At 40.7% G+C, this 19,495-nt stretch overlaps 1 protein-coding gene across 1 annotated transcript in view; it reads right to left on the minus strand.

Moving 5' to 3' along the window:
- LOC139461169 (fasciclin-1-like) overlaps positions 1-16,611 on the minus strand; it is a 29,401-nt gene extending 12,790 nt beyond the window's left edge. The window contains exons 1-8 of the mRNA XM_071242748.1: positions 16,443-16,611; positions 11,738-11,915; positions 11,323-11,432; positions 5,875-6,056; positions 5,233-5,410; positions 4,033-4,150; positions 1,954-2,098; positions 361-520 (exon numbers count right to left, since the gene is read on the minus strand). Coding sequence (XP_071098849.1) covers positions 361-520; positions 1,954-2,098; positions 4,033-4,150; positions 5,233-5,410; positions 5,875-6,056; positions 11,323-11,432; positions 11,738-11,915; positions 16,443-16,565 — 1,194 coding nt within the window. The 5' untranslated portion in view covers positions 16,566-16,611. The remainder of the gene's footprint in view (positions 1-360; positions 521-1,953; positions 2,099-4,032; positions 4,151-5,232; positions 5,411-5,874; positions 6,057-11,322; positions 11,433-11,737; positions 11,916-16,442) is intronic.
- Between the last annotated feature and the right edge of the window lie 2,884 nt (positions 16,612-19,495).

The raw sequence follows: 19,495 nt of genomic DNA on the forward strand, positions 1-19,495 counted from the left end.
AATCGTGGCAAACCGGGATTCGAACCAACAATCATAGGTTTTTTGCGGAAGTACTTTACTCAGAGCTAATAAGTGGTGCTATTTGGTGTGTGATTGGATTAATGTAAGGTTGGATTAAGGTGAAGATTCTAAACCTGACTGAGGACATCTTTAGATAGAAATCCTCTGATGCTTGAGAGGAGGGGGGTGTCGTATTCATATTGAGTCGCATTTTTGGCTAGGGTCCAGTGGTCGCATTATCTTGGAGACACATTAATTTCACGATTTACAGTATTTACTGACATTTGCTGCTAACAGAGGGCGGAGTATCCGTCTCCAAGCAGGTCTAGATAAATCCCAGAACACATTTCCGTAACTCACATAATTGATCAGAGTCTGGTTGTTGAAGAAGTCAACACCAGGCAGATTTTGGATTTTGGTGAAAGCATCGTTCATTGGCACAAACAATGTAACGCCACTAGACACGACTAAGAAATCCTGTAGGTCCTTCCGACTTCGATCAAGCACTTGACGGAATTGGCTGCAAAGAAAACCGATGAAATTACTATTTAACGTCCTTAGAATTCCTGAGTTTGTTTTCACATCATCATATTCAAGGAATTTTATGAGTGAGTGAGTGAGTGAGTGAGTGAGTGAGTGAGTATGGTTTTACGCCACTTTTTAGCAATATTCCAGCAATATCAAGGCGGGGGACACAAGAAATAGGCTTCACACATTGTACCCATATCGGGAATCGAACCCAGGTCTTCAGCGTGATGAGCGAAAGCTTTAACCACTAGGCTACCTAACCGCCGCCCCCCACCCCCCCGATTTGAAGTGTTTGTACATTATTAAACTTGTTTGTTGTTTAACGCCGAACTCAGCAATATTCCAACTATATGACAGCGGTCTGTAAATGATAATTGAATCTGGATCCAGTGATTGGGATACGATGACATGCATCAACCAATATGCAAGCCTGACCATCCAATCCCATTAGTCGCCTCTTACGGCATGGGTTTCTGAAGACCTATTTTCTACCCAGATCTTCACATGTTCATTAAACTTGTTTGTTTGTTTGTTGTTTAACGCCGCACTCAGCAATATTCCAGCTATATGACGGTGGTCTGTAAATAATCAAGTCTGGACCAGACAATCCAGTGATTGACATCATGAGCATCGATCCACGAAATTTGGAACGATGACATGCATCAACCAAGTCAGCGAGCTTGACCATCCAATCGCATTAGTCTCCTCTTACGACAAGAATAGGTTGCTGAAGACCTTTTTTCTACCCGGATCTTCACATGTTCATTGAACTTGTACTAACATCATTTGCTGTGTTAGTTGGTTGGTTGGTTTGTTGTTTAACACCGCACTCAGCAATATTCCAGCTATATGACGGCGGGCTGTAAATAATCCAGTCTGGACCAGACAATCCACTGATTAATATCATGAGCATCGATCGATGACATGCATCAACCAAGTCAGCGAGTCTGACCACCCGATCCCGTTAGTCGCCTTTTACGACAAGCATAGTCGCCTTTTATGGCAAGCTTGGGTTGCTGAAGACCTATTCTACCCCGGAATCTTCATGGGTCTGCTGTGTTAGTTACAGATCTTCATGAGCATGTTGTAACCTTTTGTGCCCCAGTGAAAAACTGAAGACGTCAGTCAACTTTAAGGACAGTGAGGAATGCTGAATCGGTAGTCCTAAGCAAATTTGTCCTCAAATATTGGTTACTTGGTCAGCTTGACCAGACTGTATTTTGTACAGTGGAATCCCCATATCGAAAAAACTTGCTTTTTCAACGAATCATCAGATAAACAAATTTCAGGATCTGAATCACTTAGTTAACTGACAAGAGTTATCTCCCCTGCCCAACTCAAACAATCCATAACAAAATGTAAGAAGATGAACATCAAGGGAGGTTACTCCCATCTCCATGGGCACAGAAAGGTGAAGGTCACTACCTGAGAACACTGTCGAGCTGGATCTGTTCCCTTGCTGTGTTGTAGACGAAGCCCAGCAGACTGTCCACAAAGTGGATCACGCCATTGGACAGGGTTAGGTTGCCCCTGGAGATGAGTGCATTGACGCCTCCTGCGCTCACATATACTGAACAAAAACAATACTGTGTCATACATTTGTTTGTTTGTTTGTTGTTTTACGCCGCACTCAGCAATATTCCAGCTATTTGACGGCGGTCTGTAAATAATCGAGTCTGAACCAGACAATCCAGTGATTGATATCATGAGCATTGATCCACGCAATTGGGATTGATGACATGCATCAACCAAGTCAGCGAGCCTGACCACCCGATCCCGTTAGTCGCCTTTTATGACAAGCATAGTCGCCTTTTAAGGCAGGCATGGGATGCTGAAGACCTACTCTACCCCGGATCTTCACGGGTCTATACATTTCCACATACAGGTGATGATCATTTGTTGGTCAGGGATTGTCAATTTTCTTAGGAATTAGGTATTGAAATATTTGAATTAAAAAATACATCCTACTCAATACATGAAATCTGAAGTTTGGTATGGAAGGTAAGGCTGGGACAAGTCCAAATTTAATACCCAGGTACCCGACCCCCTATTACCCGACCCGACCCGGGTACCCACGGAAGGTCTCAAGAGCTGGGAACAAAATGTCTGATTGGGAATTGTTTTACTGCAGCCCTGGCAAAAACTATTTAAAAAACATGTATCAAACATGGTGCTACGATCAAGCCCAGGAATTCCAGCCTAGTTCAGCAAGGGTGGAAACTGGATTTTTAAAGTCAGTTACCGGTAACTCTCTTGCCTCGGGAAGATGCCCATGGCTTGTTCTCTGGTTAGAAATAGTGACAACACCGCACCTACTCAGTGCTCCTGAGAAACTCCGGCACAGTGATGACTCAGCATAACACCACTTCCACAGGCTAATTTGCATATCACGTGACCAGACTTTTCTCATTTGTAAACAAACACGCTTTTTCAGAAATCAGTATAGAACGGACTAATGCAAGTAGTTGGGGACGCTTTACATATTGTATTGCATAATTATATAGATATGCTACCACAACTGCGACAGTGAGTTGCATGACAATATATATTTATACATCAAAGTGACCGTATCGCTAGCTCTCTGTCGGGCTTCGATGACAGCACGTGGAGCCGTACAACCAATGTAAACAAAGGATAACCATGCAAAAACAAGTAGATGTTCACGTATTAGGATACTTTCTTAATGAACCGTAACCATTCTTTGACCTTTGTTCATGAAAATGTGTAGACTTGTCGAACATGAAACGGACGAAAAGCACATGTGGCAGAGGTACTATGATGGCTGGCTGCCCGCCGCATGGAACTCTGGGTAGGAGAGTGACAGGAACGTAGTATTTCAAGGATTTACATGAAACCTCACACTTAGTAGTTACTGGGATCAAAGAACATAAAACTTCAACAGCCAAAACAGACAGCAAATCAGCCCTCTCAGACAACCAGCAAATGTTCTCCACCCATCAAATTCAGTTTGACAACGTCCTTATCCTCTCAATTAAATATCAGGAGCCACAGAAATCCACTGCACAAACCCTTGATCAATATTTAGGCATTTTATGAATTTCCTAAGTGAATCACATTTATTCACTGACTGAAACAAACAATTCAAATATTGCCCATACAGGGCTTTTGAAGTCTTGTCTTCTATCAGTACTTATGGTTCTGAATTTTTTAAATGTCAGACTCAGTTTTCTTAGACCCCCAAATTCATTAAAATGACCTTAACTAATTGGTACAAATATTAATAACAGTGAGTGAGTCAGTATGGTTTTATGCCGCTTTTAGCAATATTCCAGCAATATCACGGCGGGGGACACCAGAAATGGGCTTCACACATTGTACCCATGTCGGGAATCGAACCCGGGTCTTCGGCGTGACGAGCGAACGCTTTAACCACTAGGCTACCCGACCGCCCCTATTAATAACATATCTCATGATTGATTCAATGATTGGAATGAGAAAACCAACAGAGAGTGAAGTCTTTTCAAATCTGATTGATGTGCTTACCAGATTCTTGGATATTTTTTTTGAAAACTGCCCTCCCATCCAAGCATTGAAAGCCCTCGTTGTGGTTCACAAACGATGTGTACACGGCCTTGTTGGGAATTGCATGCTGCTTGATAACCTGGACACAAAAATACACCGTAATCATTTACCGTCTTCGAGGGATTCCTGATTATCTGTTCTGAATGAACCAATTTTCAACACCTCACTGCATATGACAAATATAATTATCCAAACACTGAACTCCAAAATGGAGGGGGCACATCATTGGCAAACATAGAGTCAATCTTCAGCCTTGGTAATAATCAGTGATTCCACGTTGAGAGTTGGTAATTCCAAATACTCCCAAATATATAACTGTATGTTTATTCATATCTATTGTTTGTTTGTTTGTGTGTTTGTTTGTTGTTAGATGCCAAACTCACCAATATTCCAGCTATATGACGGCGGTCTGTAAATAATCAAGTCTGGACCAAACAATCCAGTGATTGACATCATGAGCATTGATCCACGAAATGGGGATATGATGACATGTATCAACCAAGTCAGCGAGCCTGACCACCTGATCCCATTGGTCGCCTCCTACGGCAAGCATGAGTTGCTGAAGACCTTTCCTAACCTGGATCTTCACGGGTCCATATCTGTTGTGAACAGGAAGGGTGCAGTGTGCGTGCGTGAGTGAGTGGGTCAGAATGTTGGGGCGAACCGGGATTTAAACCCATGATTTTGACTTTCTGGCATGCCCAAGGGATGCAACTCTACACAGTGACTTGCAGTTCCTTAGAGGTGAGGTGAAATGGGGTTTAACGTTGCGTCCAAGATTATTGCACTTATGTAGCAACGTGCATGTACGTGTGTGTGTGGCTGCTTGAACAAGTCTGGACTGATGCCGATTTATAGTGCTAGCTCACTAGATCAATGCCACAGTTTAACATGAATACCCCACTCAGACAGAGTAACTCACTCTGAGCCGACCAGTCCTTGCTTTAGCCCCTTAATGCAGAGCACCAGACAGGATAACAACAAGTACCATCTTTTGGTATGATGCGGCTGGGCATCGAAACACCGAACCTTCCGCTCTCCAGGTGGACGCTCTACCACTAGACCACAGAGGCTGTCCTGCGGTTCCCTAGACAACAAGGCTACCCTTAAACTGAAAGAGTATATTGTCGGAATGATGTTTCACACTGTTTGAGTACATACTCTGGCCAGCTCGGGTTGTTTTGAGCGGAGTTCATCCAGCTTTTCCTTCGGTATTTTGTTGATGGCCTCATCGGTAGGGATAAACATGGTGAAGCGGAGGCTGTTGGTTAGTGGGCTGATGGCCTGGGCGTAGTACTCTCCACGAACGTACTCGGTAACTTCCGTGAAAAACTTCATTCTGGAGAGGAACAAAAACAGACATTACTGGAGAAATCAGTAATGACATACCGTATTTGACGTAATAAGCGCCTAGTGCACTCTCAAAATTAGAAATAGGGTGCTCTTATTAGAATATTATTTTGTTGAGTTCAAAGATAAATTCCGTGGTTTAAGCTGACAGCCTAAATGTTTATATACGAGAGATATATTTTTCCAGAATTTAATTGCCCATAATTAAGGGTGCATATAACACACGAGTGAGTGAGTGAGTATGGTTTTTCGCCGCTTTTAGCAATATTCCAGCAATATCACCAGAAATGGGCTTTACACACTGTACCCATGTAGGGATTCAAAGCCGGGTCTTCGGTGTGAGGAGCAAACGCTTTAACCATTTGGCTATCCGACCGACCGCCCCCCAAGCGGAAATAAATGATTAAGTGCTGGTGATTAAAAGCATCATTTATCTTTATGCTCCAAACTTACTTTAAAGCGGGCTGCAGAATGTCTGGCCGCTGAATGTAGCCATACACTGCATACGGCACAATAGGGTCAAGGACACGGTCGATGATGTGGACAATTCCATTCTGCGTGCGGACATCAGGCTTGTAGATCAGAGCTCCATTAGCGTAGTATTCTGTCCGACCAGCTAGACCGCTGACTATATTCTATAAAATATAATGGACAGCTTAAATTACATAGAACTCAGACCTAGTACTCTGATACAAGCCCTCTCTACATAAAGATCTCTCAACACCTTCAGAAGAGAGTGTGGCAGAATTTTTGAATCAGCCAGAGTCAAGGCTGCTAAATTCTTGATACAAGATCGTGGAGTTATAATGTGAATAAAAAATGATCAAGCAGATCAGAATCCAAAACAATAAAGCTGCTGTTATATTATTGTACATATTTCTGAACCCCATGGCATTTACACCCAAACGGGTGTTCCATGGAGGGAATATTTGAGTTCTGTGCAGTTTTTCCCGAATCAAGGCAGTAAAGAAATTAAGTAAAATTATTTTTTAAAGCTGACATCTGACTGGCTCAAGAATTCATCTCTGAATTTGATTGGGTGATCATAGTTCGCTGTGGGTTCAGAATGACGCAACCTTCTAGGGTGGTGTCGTCAGATCTTCATGCAGAGGGGCATCAAGTCCACATTGTTTGTCGTTTGTTTAACACCGCACTCAGCAATATTCCAGCTATATGACAGACGTCTGTAAATAAGCGAAACCGGACCAGACAATCCAGTAATTGATATCATGATCATCGATCCACGCAATTGGGAAAAGATGACATGCATCAACCATGTCAACCAAGTCATGTATCAGCCACTCGATCCCTTTAGTCACCTTTTACGACAAGCATGGGTTTCTGAAGCCCTATTCTACCCTGGATCTTCACAGGCGTGAAGATGTTGTTTAAGAACCAGATGTCTAGTTCGTAACGCGATATTGATTGGACTATGCATGGATTCGTAAGTCCTGCCAAACGTAACTCCTGAATTCCAGCCTAAAGTACTCACAGAAATGAAAAAAAACTGTTTTTTCGACCTCAGATCTTAAATAAATGCAGTTAATATACAAAATATGTAAATATTCAAACAACTAAATTAGTACTAAATAGGCCGTGGCACAAATACAGCATATCAAATGTTTTTATGCCTTTTTGAACGTAAAAGTGTGTATAAATGTGAATAAAACAGACTATTGTGAAACAGGGCATAACCAGGTGTAAGTAGATCAAGGTGACCTAGGAACACCTTGACAACAGGTGAGAACAGGTGCATAATGCCTATAGTCTCTTTCTGCTATGTCAGTTTGGACTTATCATGCTTATAGTCAGTTTTATTTTTGAATGTTGAAAGTGCCGACAAATTACCTCCTGTAAAGTACATTTTGTATTGTTCACTGAGATCAAACCAGCAAATCCAGACTAGTACTTTTCGAGTTGTTTTGTTATTTCGTATTTACAGCTGCATAACACTTTGTGTCGATTTTTAAATTGAGAAAAACAGGGTTTTTTTCATTTCCATGAGTACTTTAGTTCGGCAAGGGTGGAAACTGGACTTTTATAGTCAGCTAGCTCCCTTGTCTTGGGAAGACGCACACCTGCAACATACTCCATTGTCAACAGAAGCATGTCAAGGGCTGTGTAGGGAACTGAACTGTTCTGCTTAAATGGGATAAGAACATGGTCCATGACATTCAAACCAAGGACCATCTGATCTGAGTGAGTGAGTGAATTGGGTTTAACGCTGCTTTTAACAGTTTTCCAGTCATATCACAGCGTGTCAGCTTAATGTGGGAGGAAAGGCCGAAAGTGACGCAGGTCTCAGACGTTTACCACTTCGGTGAAACCCACGAGTACAGTATGGTGCTGAAAAACCTAGAAACATAATCGGGGCGAACCGGGATTCAAACCTACAATCATAGGTTTCTGGCATGCCCAAGTGAAGTAACTTTTCACAGTGAATTGCTGCGCCTAAGATGACTGGGCCCTTATAGGCAAAGGGGTGGTGGGATAGCCTAGTGGTAAAAGCGTTCGCTCATCATGCCAAAGATTCGCGGCGCCTTAGACGACTGGGCCACCCATGCCCCCTCATCTGATCTGGGTTCAGACACCTTGTCCACATGACCAAGAGGTGAACACCATCAACCAACTGACACACCCTGCCTCATTTTCAAATGAATGAGAGTCCGGTTTGAAACTTTCATGCTATTGATGGTATTATTCAACTCTGCATTCCACTATTCACCACATGCAAGTATATTGGTATAGGAACATCTACCCATGCATGGAGTATTAGAGACATTACATGATTAAAGCAGTAATTAAATAGAGATTTCAAGCCTTTTGTAACGTTTACTAGCATCTAGTAATATTATCTAGCTATGTGTCAATCAATTTCTTGCAAAAATCCATACGTCTACAAGCTAATCTGCGTGAGTTTGGGTGAGTGAGTTTGAGTGAGTGAGGCGAGGTGAAATGGGGTTTAATGTCGCGTCCAAGATAATTGCACTTATATAGCGACGTGCGGAAGCTCTACCACTAGACCACGGAGGCAGTCTCGTTTGAGTGAGTGAGTGAGTGAGTGAGTGAGTGAGCGAGCAAGCTCACAAATGTGTTTCCATACGCCCTTTTGGAATCATTGGAATCAAATATGCCAAAATGTACATTTGATTCATCTTCAAACTATACAACTTAAAAGATGTTAAGGACGCCCCGATTCTTTCATATTACTATCGTTAATCTGTCGGCATGAAGGATTAATAATAGCAATACAAAATAATCAGGTGGTCCTTAAGATTCCATGACAGATTAAATATAGTAATATGGAAGAATTGTGTGGTCCTGAATTTTTTTATTTGATTAGTTTCAGCTTAGAAAGTTTGTAACTGACATTGATCACATGTTTAACATCCAAACCATGAAGATCCGGGGTATAAATAGGTCTTGAAAAACCCATGCTCGCTGTAAAAGGCGACTAACGGGATTGGGTGGTCAGGCTCACAGACTTGGTTGATACATGTCATAGATCCGAATGGCGTGGATCGATGCTTATGATGTCAATCACTGGACTGTCTGGTCCATACTCGATTATTTACAGGCCACCGGCATATAGCTGGAATACTGCTCAGTGTGGCGTTAAACAACAAACATTCAGTGTGTTCAAATGGTCAATAATGTCCATATGTAGTTTAAAACGTACATATATCATGTATATTACAAGTTTCATATTGTAAAGAATCTAACATTTGTTTTGTAAAAACATGGTTTCAAAGTGCTCCTTCAGGAAACTAGGAACTGAATTTAATCCACAATTGTGATATTGACCTTATATTGGCCCTCAATATCACAATATCATCTTAATTTTATCAAGTCAGGCATATATTTGGACAATAAGTGATGTGTTGCATGGGGCACCACCACCATTTCCAGTTGTTGCCATGGAAACTCTAAAAATAATTTTTTTAAATCCCAAACTAAAAAAAAGGTACCAGTTCACCACTAGACCTACCTATGTTCCAAAATTGGTTAAGATATCTCTGATATTTTTTTAGTTCTGCTCCAGAAATGAAACGTGCCAGACATAAGGGCGGACGGAAGGACGGACAGCACCCATCCGTATATCCCCCTTCCACTTCGTGATAGGGGATAACAACATCAGTCACCAACAATGAACATCATCACCAGCCCTGGTCCCAATAACATGCTATTTTCCACAAGTCAGCTTGGAGGGAGGTCACATTATACCGGAGCAGGGTACGAGTACACAAATCAGCAATCACAGGCTCTGATATACCAATCCATACGCTATTTCTCTGCTATTTTATATAGTTTCTCACCAATCGCCTACATTTTACACGCTGAAATGTTTAATTGGAACATATAACAAATATCAAGTTTATTTAACACCTAAAACTGTGCGAAAAGCATCTTAAACAAGCGTATAGTTGACAAAGTCATCTATATCCCCCGCCCATTTTAACACGTTATGGTCCCAAAACAGATAACAGACCCAACATTTCTCTTAGCCCATGTCAAAATAGCTGCAATGAAAATTCTAAAATAAACATTTCTAAAACTCCTTAATATCGAATGGCACTAGTTCAGTATGCGCTTTATATATAGACATGCAATGTTTGGCAAGCAAATATTTAACAGTTTATTTTTTATACTACTAAAGTAAACCAATCCTATATTAAAACTTAAATCCAACTTGTTGTCATGGAAACATAAACAATAAAAAATTCTAAAAGTGCTATATATCAAAAGGCACCAGTTCAGTATGTGCCTGGTAGACATGCAAAGTTTTGTAAGAAAGTATTTAACAAATTTTTTCATTGGAAAGTATTGAATTGGTTTTGAGTTATGCTCCGGAAACAAACTCTACCCTATAGAACCTAAGTCCAACTTGTTGCAATGGAAACGTAAAAAATAAAAATTTAAAAAATTCCTAAATAGCTAAAGGCACCAGTTCAGTATGTGCCTAGTAGACATGCAAAGTTTTGTAAGAAAGTATTTAATGGTTTTTGAGTTACGCTCCGGAAACGAACACCACCCTTATAGAACCTAAGTCAAACTTGTTGCCATGGAAACGTAAAAAATAAAAATTTATAAAATTCCTAAATAGCAAAAGGAACCAGCTCAGCATGAGTCTGATAGGCATGCAAAGTTTTGTAGAGAAATATTTAACGGTTTCTGAGTTATGCTCAAGAAACGATTTTGGGACGCACACACTCACACACACCACACACACACGCACACACATACACACACGGAGGGAACCCATTTCTATATCCCCCGCCAACTTCGTTGGGGCGGGGGATAATAATGTTCCATCTCTTATTGGTCTGTGACAGCCAGTACGGGGCCCCGTTCCATAGGAAGTAGTGTTCTTTATGTGTATCTTGAAAACGAGTGAGTGAGTATGGTTTTACGCCGCTTTTAGCAATATTCCAGCAATATCATGGCGGGGGACACCAGAAATGGGCTTCACACATTGTACCAATGTCGGGAATCAAACCGAGGTCTTCCTCGTGACCAGCGAACGCTTTAACCCCTAGGCTACTCGAACGCCCCATCTTGAAAACGAAGATAGTCAGGCAGTTCTGAGTGCCAAAAAATAAAGCTGTCCTATTGTAACATCTTATTTCTGAGTGCCATGCCAACTACAAGGGTGTACTATTTAGGTATATCTCTGATCCTTCTCGGGTTTTTTCAGCTAAGATTGAATGCTCTGTATCCAGTTTGTACAAAAATGAAGCCAAATCAATTTTGAAACATGATTGGCTCAAGAACCCACGCATCCTTCGTCGTTTAAAGTTCGCTCTGGGTTCTAAGGAAGTTTCATTTGATCACAGAGCTATCGTATCAGAGTATCTGAGTAATAGACGCAACACTAATGAGATTGTCCTGAAAAACACTTACATCCCGCCTCCTTTCTCTCTTGTAGAAGAATATATTGGTATTTCCCAATGCGCCCTGGCTTTTCTCTATCAGGTTCTCGTTCATGCTCGAGGTCTGCAATACCTTGGTTACTGAAAGGTCAAGGTCAAACATCAAGGTCAAGGGTCAAGTTCAAACACCAAGGCCAAGGGTCAAGGTCAAACTATGTCTATCAGGATTTTAATCACACCTTTATTTTAGTGCAGGAAGTTCCCTGAGCATGGTAAGCAAATGCTTGGTTCGATTATAAAGGAAGCAAATTGAGTGTGCCATTTTAGCGAGTGAGTGAGTGAGTTGGGTTTAACGCCGCTTTTAACAGTATTCCAGTTATATCGCGGCATGTCAGCTGAATGTGGGAGGAGAAGGTACACAACTCTGCACTGTACACTCAACTTACATGTGAACGACTTCACGTAGTCGGCCTTCTCGGAGGCTGTCATGCTAAACAGCTTCTGTCGCTTGTCTGGAAGCATCTGTTCGAACGCAGTGTCATTCGGGGCAAACAGGGTCAGCGACTGACTCATCTTGAAGAAGTCTTGTACCTGCATCCCGCTTGCAATCACAAGATTCTTGAACTGAGGACAAAAAATACACCATCAGCACCCGGGTTGACTGGAAGCAAATTATAGTTAGGGTGTCACTCTATGGCCATCCCCCCATACGATACATAATCGCCAAACATAATTCGTGGCAATTTTGTGCGCATTTTTATATTTTAACATGTTCAAAGATAGGGCTGCAACGAATACACTATGAGTGAGTGAGTGAGTGAGTTGGGTTTAGCGCCACTTTTAACAGAATTCCAGTTATATCATGGCGTGTCAGCTTAATGTGGGAGGAAGCCCGAAGTGATGCAGGTCTCAGACGTTTACCACTTCGGTGAAACCCACGAGCACGGGTATGGTGCTGACAGACCTAGAAACATAATCAGGGCGAACGGGGATTCGAACCCACAATCATAGGTTTCTGGCGTGCCCAAGGGATGCAATTCTGCACAGCGAATCGCGGCGCCTTAGACAACTGGGCCAACAGTGCTCCCTCAAATACACTATGAGGCAAATGCGATTCGTATCACGAATATAGAGTAACGAATACGAATATTAATATTAATTAAGTCAGCAGTTGATGCAGTTTGTTATATTCAGTGAAACAAAAGCAACACAAATTATTTGACACAGTTTGTGAATTATTAACATATTATACATTTATATACTGCACTTATCCAGGTACTATCGTCTGCTCAAATGCGACAATGACCAGTGACCATAATACTGTCAAATTAAATGTTATAAGAGTGTTTGTTGTCTTTCAAGAAATCTATGCATATAATATGTTCTTATGGATATTTTAAGATACAGGGTATGTAAATGAACATGACTGCATATTCATGAATATTCGATTCTATTGGGCACGAATAATGAATTCAATTCATGAATGGATACAGTTCGTTTCACCGAATACGCGAGTGAATCCTAACAACCCTATTCAAAGGGCAAAAATATTATTAAAAACTTCCTGAATAACTGGTATCACATCAAATTCCATCAATAAGGCATTTTGACAGCTTTGATCAATAACCAGATGCCTCATTCCAAGAATAAACAAAATAGTTTTCTTGAAAGAGGAATGTCAGATTTTTCAGAGATTTATCCTAATTGATGAATTTATCCTCCCTAATTGATGATGTCATCACCATGACTAACAGTCCATCATAGTGATTGACAGGTGCTCATTACAAAGTTCATAACATAGTCATGTTTACATAGGTAATTAATTATTCACCAGGTGATACTCACTGCTCACTTGATATATTACATTTCAACAACGTAGCAACATACCAAACAGTATCATTAACAGAATGTGTATTTCACACTGGGAATATTATCCTGGAAACTGAATATCGTATTTGACGTAATAAGCGGCAAGGGCGCTCTCAAAATTAGAAATAGGGGGCACTTATTAGAATATTATTTTGGTGAAACAAACAGAAATAAAGTATAAATTTCGTGGTTTATATGAAATGTTTATAAACGACAGTTATATTTTTCATGAATTTAATTGCCCATAATTAAGGGTACATATAACACACGAGTGCGTATTATACGCGGATAAATAAGTCTTGTGCACATTGATCAATTGGAAGGGGTGCTACTGGGGATTGTTCACCAGCCAATATGTTAGCAAATATCGCAGTGAGCGCTTATTAGAGCGGGACGCTTATTACGTCGAATACGGTATCAGTATAATTTGTGGGCATATTATCAGAGCTCCAGATAAGATGCGTATCTGCGTAAAAAACACATCAGAAATGCAGAAATATGCAGTGAAATAAAATTCAAGTGTATCAAATACGCAACGAACATTACAGATACGCTACAAAAATAAAACTAGAGCGTATCATCAAAATATTGTGAAGTAAACCTGCGTATTAGATTACCAAATGAAATTATATATTATTTTGGACATTCTTGACAAACTCCACAATGAACGTTACATCATGATCATTTGCTTTCCTTTCTTGTGGAAGTATCGCGGTATTTTTGAGTCCTATAAAGCTCTCGAACCCACACGACAACAGTTTGCAGGGACGAGACTAAGTGTTTTTAAATATTTAACTTAAATACCCACATGTGTAAAAACTAGTGGGTAACAGAAATGTGAATACCCAGATAGAATTACTGATACCCAATGATTTTAAAATGCATGGGTAAAATACCCATAAGACCAAAAGCTTATCTGGAGCTCTGTATTATTATCATTATGGTTGAAAAACAAACTATCACGGTCAGTTTTAAATTTTCTTACTAATTTTTCAAAATGATGCTTACATCATGTCATCAACAAATTTCATTTTTTATTGATAATATTAAAAAGTTCAAGTGTAATATGAAAGTATTTTTAAGTTCATCCTCCACTATCCAGTATATTGTCATGGCTACCGATTTCGGAGAACATTTGTCTGAATGAACGTTTAATTCCAAATGCTAATTACCCCGTAGCCATGACATATGTATGTCTAGAATCACTTAATTGCTTAGCCTAGCTAGGATTGTTTATAAAAACAACACTTTGTGCCAGGTCAGCACATGGTGGTAGTGGTTGTTGTCTAGGTGCCCCGGAGCACCCAGCCTAACCCTAGCTAGGCTAAGGGTAAGACCTTTCTCTCCCTGGGTGCGTTGCAAAGCGCCAATCGCTTGCAAGCGATGTACAGCGATTCGCCTTACAACAGTGCGCTAACTTTACGCCGCTTGCAAGCGAAACAATTGCTGGCTGAGGTCGCTTCGTTGTCAAACCAAAATGGCGGCTGACTTTGACAGCGGAAGAAGAAACTCTTAACTGGATCAACGAGGAAATCAGCAAAGGCAGCTGACACCCCTTCATCCTCGGTCGGATCCACATCTTCAAAGTAGTCATAAATTTGATCAGCTCGTCATCGAGCCTCTTCTATTACGTTCTTCATTACATCAAGGCAACCAAGCGGTGGTTGCGCCGCCATTTTGGAAGAGTGCGCAAGCACTTCGAACTGTTGCAGACCCCGGGGTGAGTGAGTAAGTTGCTTTCTCTAAGCGATTGGTGGCTTGCAACGCGCCCCCTCTCTCTGATTTTCATCTCTGGACCAAGGCTTCTCTAGCCCAGGTCACCTGACATTTATTAAGTCGTAAATATAAACAACAGTAATTCATCAGTGACATACTTGCACATCTCGTTCAGGATGGTAGACAGTCGATGTACAATACAATGGGGATTAACAATTAGGATTAGCATCTTATAAACAACGGCTGTTAAGTGTTTCAAGGCATATAGATGTCATGGCTCCAGGGTTTTCCTTCATTTGCTGTGTCATTGAACCGATATGTTCTTGTTCCTCTACGTCTTGGTTGGGAAATTCTTCAATGCGCGATAGACGTTGTTTTCACAAGTCTTTTCCTTTGTAAGCGTGTATATATTTCCGTCAATTTGTAAAATGTGATTCTCTCAGGCAATTTATAAAAAGTGTAAATATTTCAGTCATTTTGACTGAAAAATCTGTCCAGATTGACTAAAATTGATTAAGACAAGCAAATGGGCCTAAAAACAATACAACAGATTATTATGTAGGATTAGAAGCCAAACAACATAGAAATGTACTTTTCAACGTAACATTTTCAGTCTTCAGTTCAACAACCAGTACGGGGAATGGCGTTAGATGAGTGCCCCTTTAAACATCAACATGTTTGGAATTCGTTATCATAATAATACAGATGGAAATGTTTTTCCGTCACTTTGTAAAATAACTGAATATTTAGGCGTTTAATAAATTTGAAAATGTTACACATCTTGAGAGTAAAAAAATATACACACAATAAAAAAGCAATGCTCAGGTGAAATATTTACTTTGTGTTGCAAGTCAAAATAGTGTAAACGCAAAATCGCAAAATTACCAAGCAAGTGACTTATCAAAACTTCGTCAGCATTACCGATGCTACCCACAAAGATACCTACATTTCCTTATTATCTCGAAAACTGTATTTCATTTTGTTTATCAATGTGACCATACCCACTTATTACCACCCATAAAAGTGACGAATGCGCGCTTACGAATGGCGCAGCAGAGGTTGCGAACTAGTCTAGATTTCTGCTATACATCCGGGTACTCATGGGGGAAAAACAATAACAAATTCCTGGGGAATTGCTTTAGATCAGTGCCCCTTTAAATCCAATTTCACCTCACTTCACTTGATATTCTGTGTATTTCCGAACACATTAACAGTCAAACAGCCCAAATAATCTTATCAAATTGTAAATTTGGCGACACCTTACAAGAATTTCTTTAGTCTTTTCAGATAAACTCATAATCATATTGTCATAACTGACTAAAATGTTTGAATCCATCCAGTGAGTCACGTTTCATTTCAGTTTCTGGCACACTTTGATCGTCCAGGTAAAATGACAATTAGCACATTTAATTCAATAATTAAACATGACCCAGAACAATCTTTCATGGAGACTACACTTATTCAAATGAATGGTAAAACTGTTTCACCATGAGACATTGTTTACGGAAATGTGACAAAATGGCTGCCGTGTCGAGTTTTGTTACTTCCCATCAACTGACGACTTACCTGGCCGCAATTCAAAGTGGACGACAGAGCGTCGAAAATATTCAGGGCGGTGTTGTCGACATCTTGAGTATTTCCGTGACATATAAATATCAGTATCACAAATGGTACCAACAAATTCGCCATAGTGGCCAATTCGTAATTGTCCAGAGCCCTTCGCGTGACTCCTGTCTCTATATACTCAGGGGTCGACTAAATATAGACAGGTGTCATTACCTGAAGGGGTCGTCTCACAATATATTCTGTCAATAAAATCACAGGTGCTCGGAATTCGAAAAATTAAATACTAAGTAATGATTGAAATCGTTATATATTCCAGTTGACAATAAATATATCATGCAATTTTTATCTTAGTTGATGTAGACTATGTAAATAACAGGTGAAATGTATTTTGCTAAAAATCGATTTCTTTTATTGTTCAGTGTAATGGCATTTAATATCAAGAATTACACAAATTTAAGTTAGGTTTGGTTTAAAACACATATTTTGTAAATATTTAACTTATTGATCTTCCGTGGATAAATTGTAAACGCTTATCTTGAATCATACAACATTTAAAAGCGTATATCTTGTTTATTATGCCAGGTATCGATTTTCCGCTGTCGTATTCACGTAAATCATCAATCTCAAGTCCCGTTTACAATCTATTGTTACTGCGCGTGTTTGTGTGTATTGTACTTGGTATCTGTAAAAAAAAGTCGCATTGCCAGGATGAATCATTCGAAACAGTTCCCGTCTGACACATGTGTTCGATATTAATGTGATAACAACACAAAGGGAGTGGTCATATGTTAAAGGTATGTTATGTGGGGGTGTTGGTGGGAGATTTTGTTATTGATTTTTTTTTCATTATATTCTAGGTTGTTAATATTTTCTAAGAGTGGGGAAAGGAGGGGGTTGGTTGGTTGGTTTGTTGTTTAACGCCGCACTCAGCAATATTCCAGCTATATGACGGCGGTCTGTAAATAATCGAGTCTGAACCCTACAATCCAGTAATTGATAACATGGGATTGATGACATACATCAACCAAGTCAGCGAGCCTGACCACTTGATCCCGTTAGTCACCTTTTACGACGAGCATAGTCACCTTTTACGGCAAGCTGAAGACCTATTCTACCCCGGAATCTTCACGGGTCAAAGGATGCGTTAGGGAAGGGAGGGGGTGCGTTAGGGGTCAGCAAAAGAGTGTGTGTGTGTGTGTGTGTGTGTGTGTGTGTGGGGGGGGGGGGGGGGGAATCGCCAATAATATTGCCTCTTTATTGTATAACAGCGCAGAATATACTGCTGATAATCACTGAGTTGGGGAGGTGGCGTAGCCTTTTGGTTACGGCGTTCGCTCGTCACGCCGAAGACACGGGTTCGATTCCCCAAACGGGTACATGTGTGAAACCCCTTTCTGGTCTCCCCGCCGTGATATTGTGCTGTTATATTTCTTAAAGCGGCGTACAACCCAACTCACTCACTAATCACTGGGTGTCTTGGATTCGAACTTACAATCAGCGAATCCTGGTAGTTATCAAATAACACGTGTGGCAACGTTGCCCACTTGGCGAATCGTACCATACAGGGTTAGTGAGTTAACTTTTATAGTTTCAAGTTACATATGCAGTATTTCAGCCACATTGAGACCACACGGAAACAGAAACAAGCACGTGACTCTCGTAAATGAAATTCTAATGTCGTATATTGTTGTCCCGTTACAAGTAACAGTGATTTTTGTATTAAGGGGTTCTCAATCATGCGCTTCGCTTAGGACCGGAAGTGCTAGTTTTAGAACGTTCGTCGGTCGCAACCACGACATTGGTCCCGTGGGTTCCCCAGTAATCCCCACATTGGTTTTTAGCATTGCATGCTGTATCAAGTCGAACTTATAAACTTATAAATAATAAACTTATAAATCTTGGATCTCAATTTTGTGCAATATTTTACGAGACTGTGCCTCAGTGTTGGATCGGTAAACTGATGACTGCTAGAAGCTAAATCACGTTTGGGGAAGACAGTACAATTATTATATCGGTAAAATATTATGGCTATCTCGTAATTTACGAACATATATTTAGAATGATTATACCACACGCATTTTACAATCGGCACTGGCCGGCTTCAGGGGAAATGAGGGGTTTAAGTTCAGTACAATTTAACCGGCGTTTGTTCAAGGCATTCAAAATAGCCGCAGTTGTTTACATGAGCCCTCTGGTGAATATGACTTGTATGCAAAACATGCCAATTCAGGTTTGTGTATGGCCTTGTCTTCCATCGTCCGTTGTGCAGCATGCTTGTCGTAAGGGGCGACTAACGGAATCGGGTGGTCAGGCTCGCTCACTTGGTTGATGCATGTTATCGTTTCCCAATTGCGTGGATCGATGTTTATGATGTCAATCACTGGATTGTCTGGTCCAGACTCGATTATTTACAGACGGCCGTCATATAGCTGGAATATTGCTGAGTGCGGCGTAAAACAGCAAACCAACCAACCTTCATGTCGAACAGGGGCGGTCGGGTAGCCTAGTGGTTAAAGCGTTCGCTTGCACGCCTTAAACCCGTGTTCGATTCCGACATGGGTACAATGTGTGAAGCCCATTTCTGGTGTTCCCTGCCGTGATATTGCTGGAATATTGCTAAAAGCGGCGTAAAACCATATTCCCTCACTCACTCATGTCGAGCAATATTCCAGCAGCTCCAGCCTTTGGCGTTTACACTTCACAACTTGAACACATGAACAATCGAGAATGCTCTTTCATCCAAGATTTTAAAGAGCGTCATACGACTCTTGCTCAGAAGTTGACATTTGACCCATCAGTAACAAAAATGATGCCCGATGCAATTCCCTATTTCGACTTGTACCATATGTTCCCGTGTATTTTTAGGTGTACAATTTACTTTCCTTTGCATGTGTTTGTGACGGGTGCCACCCGTGGGCAGGATACGCTCACCTTTTCGCGAACACAAGCTATCATTACGATTTGATAATATTCTCAAACACTTGCTCATGATAAAGTCAGAATCGTACAAGCCATGCTGATTTCTATTGGCTATATGGAAATGGTTTTGTGGC

Source organism: Haliotis cracherodii, unplaced genomic scaffold, assembly GCF_022045235.1.
Source record: "Haliotis cracherodii isolate W230 unplaced genomic scaffold, xgHalCrac1.p SCAF_14, whole genome shotgun sequence".
Taxonomy (NCBI): Eukaryota; Metazoa; Mollusca; class Gastropoda; order Lepetellida; family Haliotidae; genus Haliotis; species Haliotis cracherodii.